At 42.2% G+C, this 6324-nt stretch overlaps 1 protein-coding gene across 21 annotated transcripts in view; it reads right to left on the reverse strand.

Moving 5' to 3' along the window:
- Positions 1 to 3224, reverse strand: part of ctc1 (CTS telomere maintenance complex component 1) — a 125711-nt gene extending 122487 nt beyond the window's left edge. For all 21 annotated transcript variants that reach the window (XR_013651349.1, XR_013651345.1, XR_013651346.1 and 18 more), the window contains exon 1: positions 3092 to 3224. Coding sequence is in view for 16 of the 21 variants with exons in the window: in XM_078936907.1 (XP_078793033.1) it covers positions 3092 to 3142 (51 nt within the window). In the remaining 5 variants the exon portion in view is untranslated. The remainder of the gene's footprint in view (positions 1 to 3091) is intronic.
- Positions 3225 to 6324: the final 3100 nt, after the last annotated feature.

Genomic DNA, 6324 nt, shown 5'->3' on the forward strand with positions numbered 1-6324 from the left:
TTCGTTTTTTCCGGAATCCGTTTTTTTGGGGAGTTTTTCCTCACAGAGAAGGGGGGTCTAAGGGCAGGGATGCCAGTATAGCTTAGTCAGTTTGTTAGTTCATTTTAGTATTTTTCTATTGAACTCTTTGTATTCGTGATCCTTTTGATTTCATGTTTTACTTCGAAGCCCATCGAGACGACTGTTGTTGTGATTTTGGGCTATACAAATATAATTGAATTGAATTGAATTTCAAACTCAATCCTATTCCTTTGTACTCACAGATCAGCTGTTTCTTGCCTATTGCTGCCACCTTGAGGCCAAAACAGGGAACTAGTTTTGTTTTACCTGTTTTCAATGAACCTGCAGCTTCCAGTGCAGTGAGTTTTCACAGACATAACGTTACAATCAGCTCCTGTGTCCAGCTGACACGTCACCTGTTTTTTGTTGATCTTGATGTTTTCTGTCCAAATCTCAGTCTTTGTATCTCCAGAATCCGTCACAGAAATGACTTTTTCCTCTGTGAGCTCATATTTAGTATTTCAGTTGCTCCTTTTAACGCAGGTTTTCTTAGAAAGCCTCAGCCAAGGCACTCTTCCTCCAACACTGAATCAAGGAGTGATCACTCTCCTCCCAAAACACAAAAAAGACACTCTCAACATTGATCATTGGCACCCGATCAGTTTATTGAATAATGATTATAAAATTATTGCCTCTGTATTTGCTCACAGACTGAAATCAGCCTTGGACTCTGTAATTGGAGAAACCCAGTCAGGATTTATGCACAGAAGACATATTTCTAATAACATCCGGCTTGTACTTGATATTTTAGATTATTCACATTTAATAACAGATGAAAGTTACATTATTTTTTTGGACTTCTATAAAGCTTTTGATTCAATTAATCACACGTTTATTTTTAGCTGCCTTCACAAATTCGGTCTTGGCTCTTATTTTTGCGATGCAATAAAACTGTTACACAGTAATGCTAACTGCTCAGTAAAACTAAAATATGGTACTTCTCCCCGTTTTAATGTTAAAAGAGGAATATGACAGGGTTGGCCCATCTCTATTTGTATTAGCCACTCAAACTCTGGCAGATTACATAACAATAAATAATCTGAAAGGCATCTCCGTCTTTGGGAAAGAGATTCTTATTAGCCAATTAGCTGATGATACCACCCTTTTTTCGAAAGATAGTCAACTTCCTCGAGCCCTAAATCTAATAAAAGCTTTTCTAATGTCTCTGGACTTCATCTTAACATTAAAAAATGTGAATTAATATCTATCAAAAATGATCAAACAGGATCCATATGTGAAATTACCATCAAAGGAAGTGTAACATATCTAGGGATTACCATCACCAAAAACGATCTAGAGAGAAGTTCTTTAAATTTTAGTCCCATAATAGAGAAAACCAGAAAACGTTTGAACTTAAGGCTTCAGAGAGACCTGAGCCTAAAAGGCAGAGTCCTGCTGTCAAAGGCAGAGGGAATCTCTCGACTCACTTACTCTGCTTTATCTCTGTACGTAGACAATCAAACATTAAAATCTGTTGACCAGATTTTATTTAACTTTATCTGGAAAAACTGTATACATTATTTAAAAAATCTGTTTTAATGAATGACAATGGAGGACTAAACTTTCTGGATTTTACGACCTTAAATAACACATTTATAACAAACTGGATCAAATCTTACCTAAAAAACCCTACTTCAATTTGGAACATATTTCCAAATTTTATATTTTCATATTTAGGCAGCCTTCATTTTCTTCTCCTTTGTCATTATGTTGATAAAATACCAGCTAAACTATCAGCATCCCACAAACAAACTCTTCTATACAAACACAGTTTCTCTGCTCATAATTTCTTTATTTGGAACAACTAATATTTATTATACAAGAATAAATCTTTGTTTTTTCCACACTGGTTTAAGAAAATAATTCTACTGTTGGGTCAACATTTTGACACGAACGGTCATTTATTAGTTTTACTGAATTCAACAGTAAATATAATCTGGCTGTGACTCCTAAAGAATAAACCATCGTGTTTGATGCTGTTTCCAAAGAATTATGTCAAATGTTTAAAACGACTGTTAGGAATGAGGCAAAGCCCTCTATGGATACGACTGACACCCCCACAGGAGGAATCAGCTTTACCCCCACCCACAAGAACAACAACAGAAAAGTATGTGTGTCGTTTCAAAGGGACGTCATTTCTGTACTAAAACCACTGCAGACGGTTTGTTCCAACAGTATCTGTGACCCAAAAATTTATGATAAATAATAAAATGAAAGAAGTTTCTTTGAAAATAATTCACTAAATTTACCCACCAAGCCATTCATGCTAAGATCCATTAAAACTATTGATCCTAATTGCACTTTTTGCAGATAATATCCAGAAACAATTAACCATCTTTAGAATTACACTGAAATTAGACTTTTTTGGAAAAAGTGTTTACAATTTATTAGAAATCATTCACCCCAACTTTACTTTGAAGTATGAATAGATAATTTTTGGCTTTCATAATAAAAACTTGGACTCGAATAAAAAAACTCATAATTAATCTTATTATTATTATTGGCTAATTTCATATTCATAAATTTAAATGAAATCTTCTATTTTCCCCCGTGTTAATAAAAACAAATATAAATGTATATCAGTAACATCTCCAAGAGTCTTAATCAGAAAACTGTATGTTTTTATGAAAGTTGTAGAAACCTGAATGTTTTTATGTTAAAAGCATATTTGTCTGCTCCTCTGGCATATCTGAAGTTTATTTGGTAAAATTGTGTTTAGTATTGTACTTCCGTTTTATGCAATAGCGTTTATTTAAATAAAGAAAACCTCAAAGGCAGTTTAATGTTTGTTCCCATCCTCCCTGATGATCAATGCTCCATGAACTCACTATAATAACCCATAAACACAGTTCTGTTGACGTGAGGCTTCAACAGCTTTAGCTTCATTCTCATTTTCTTTACCTGCATTCAGAATGACTGCAGAGATCACTATAGACGGAGAAACAGTCAACAACACCTCATCGACGCATGCGCCGGTTACACTCATCCTCACTACCACACAGAACCAACACCGAACCAACACCGAACTTACCGCCTTGCTTCTGGGTCCGAACCACTCCAGGAACCTCTGGTCCGAGTCCATGTTCTCTGGTTCTGGATCTGCCCTGAACCGGGTTCCTGAAGACTGAAAGGAGAAAAACTGCCGCTTAAACCTGAACTGCTTCCGGTTCCGGGTCTTCTTCTGTGCTTCCTGCCGCGCATGCGCAGTACAGCGCCCCCAAGTGCAGTTAGGTCTGTAAACATTACAGTCATGTTTTTGTTTGTTTTCTTTTTTTTAATAGATTGATCCAGGCGTTTTTTCTTTTTTCTTTTTTTTTAATGGGAATATAATCATTACAAAACTCTCGCAGACACAACTACACAAAGAAGCAAGGCACAGCTCTTCTCAAAAACTTCTTTCTCTTTGGGCTTTTCCCATCAGGGGTCTCCACAGCGAATCATCCTTTTCCACCTCACTCTATCATGGACATCTTCTACCCTAACATTAGCCAACTTCATGTCCTCTGTTAAGACATCCAGATATCTCCTCTTTGGCCGTCCTCTTGCCCTCCTGCCAGGCAGCTCCATCTCCAACATCCTTCTACCAATATATCCACTATCCCTCCTCTGAACATGTCCAAACCATCTCAGTCTGGCTTCTCTGACTTTGTCGCTAACACAGGCAACATGAGCCGTCCCTCTGATGTACTCGTTCCTTATCCTGTCTAACCTGGTCACTCCTAAGGAGAACCTCAACATCTTCATCTCTGCTACCTCCATCTCAGCCTCTTGTCTCTGTCTCACTGCTACCGTCTCTAACCCATAGAGCAGAGCTGGTCTCACCACTGTCTTGTACACCTTTCCTTTGAGTCTTGCTGACACTCTTCTGTCACACAACACTCCTGACACTTTCCTCCACCCGCTCCAACCTGCCTGCACTCGCCTCTTCACCTCTTTTCCACACTCCCCATCACACTGAACTGTTGACCCCAAGTACTTAAACTCCTGCACCTTCTCCACCTCAGCCCCCTGTAACCTAACGCTTCTACCTTGATCCCTCTCGTTCAGACACATGTATTCTGTCTTACTACGACTGACCTTCATGCCTCTTCTTTCCAGAGCAAACCTCCACCTCTCTAGCTGTTCCTCCACCTGCTCTCTAGTCTCACTGCAAATTACAATGTCATCCGCAAACATCATTGTCCAGGGAGAGTCCTGTCCCTCCAGATTCCTTTCCTTCACACCAAACCTGCCCATCACCTCCTCATCACCTCTGTTGCCCTCACCAACATGCCCATTAAAGTCTGGTCCAATAACAACTCTCTCTCCTCTGGGGATACTCTCTATGACCTCATCCAACTCACTCCAGAATCTCTCCTTCACTTCTAACTCACAGCCAACCTGTGATGCATACCCACTGACTACATTCACCATCACCCCTTCAATTTCTAACTTTAGGCTCATCATCCTGTCTGAGACTCTTTTCACCTCTAAAACACTGTTCACAAACTCCCCCTTCAGAATCACTCCTACCCCATTTCTCTTCCTATCAACAGTTCTTCTCAAAAACATCCATCCATCCATCTTCCTCCGCTTATCCGGGACCGGGTCGCGGGGGCAGCAGTCTAAACAGAGATGCCCAGACATCCCTCACCCCAGCCAATTCCTCCAGCTCCTCTGGGGGGACCCCGAGGCGTTCCCAGGCCAGCCGAGAGATGTGGTCTCTCCAGCGTGTCCTGGGTCTTCCCCGGGGCCTCCGCCCAGTGGGATACGCCCGGAACACCTCTCCAGGGAGGCGTCCAGGGGGCATCCGGACTAGATGCCCGAGCCACCTCAACTGGCTCCTTTAGATGTGGAAGAGAAGCGGTTCTACTCCGAGCTCCCCGCGGGTGCGAGCTTCTCACCCTACCTCTAAGGGAGCGCCCCCCCACCCTACGGAGGAAGCTCATTTCAGCCGCTTGTATTCGGGACCTCGTTCTTTCGGTCATGACCCATAGCTCATGACCATAAGTGAGTACTGGAACGTAGATCGACCGGTAAATTGAGAGCTTTGCTTTTCGGCTCAGCTCTCTCTTCACCACGACGGACCGATAGAGCGACCGCATAACTACGGACGCTGCTCCGATCCGCCTGCCAATCTCAAGCTCCGATCTTCCCTCACTCGTGAACAAGACCCCAAGGTATTTAAACTCCTCCACCTGGGGCAAGGACACTCCACCCACCGAGAGATGGCAAACTACCTTTCTCCGGTCAAGGACCATGGCCTCAGATTTAGCGGTGCTGACCCTCATCCCAGCCGCTTCACACTCGGCCGCAAACCGGCCCAATGCACGCTGGAGGTCCCGGTTCGATGAAGGCAACAGGACAACATCATCTGCAAAAAGCAGAGAGGAAATCCTGTGGTCCCCAAACCAGATCCCTTCCGGCCCCTGGCTGTGCCTAGAAATTCTGTCCATAAAAACTATGAACAGAACCGGTGATAAAGGGCAGCCCTGCCGGAGTCCAACGTGGACCGGGAACAGGTCTGACTTACTGCCGGCTTTGCGAACCAAGTTCTTGTTCCGGTCATGCAGAGACCGAACAGCCCTCAGTAAGGCTCCCCGGACCCCATACTCCCAGAGCATCCCCCACAGGATGCTACGGGGGACGCGGTCGAACGCCTTCTCCAAATCCACAAAACACATATGGACTGGATGAGCGAACTCCCACAATCCCTCCAGCACCCTAGATAGGGTGTAGAGCTGGTCCACTGTTCCACAACCAGGACGGAAACCGCACTGTTGTTCCTGAATCCGAGGTTCGACTATCGGACGGACTCTCCTGTCCAGTACCCTGGCATAGACTTTCCCAGGGAGGCTGAGGAGTGTAATTCCCCTATGGTTGGTTCTCAAAAACAAAGATAAAAATAAAAAAAACAACAACAATGTATACATATATAAAAAATATTTAAAAAAATTCTGCATGAATTAAAATACAAGGCAAACAGCAATCTGGACCCTACATTTGTAAGCATTCTGTAGCAGATTTAGAAATGTCATCAATGAAAGGATTTGAGTTGTGAATACATTTCAATGAGGATAAAGACAATCTGACTTCATTTTTAAAACACAGGAAATACGGCCGATCTTTTTTCCACTTTTTCTTATGAATATGATTATTTTTCCAAAAGAAGGAGGATGTTCACTAAGTTTGTTGTCTCTTTTGGTAACTTACTGTTATAAAACAAAATATCTTTTTCTGTGAATTGTATGAAGTTCATTCTTTGACTAAGCCAGTTATGAAAAT

This window comes from Oryzias latipes, chromosome 18, assembly GCF_053564925.1.
Source record: "Oryzias latipes strain Hd-rR chromosome 18, Olatipes_Hd-rR_3.1".
In the NCBI taxonomy this organism is placed as follows: domain Eukaryota; kingdom Metazoa; phylum Chordata; class Actinopteri; order Beloniformes; family Adrianichthyidae; genus Oryzias; species Oryzias latipes.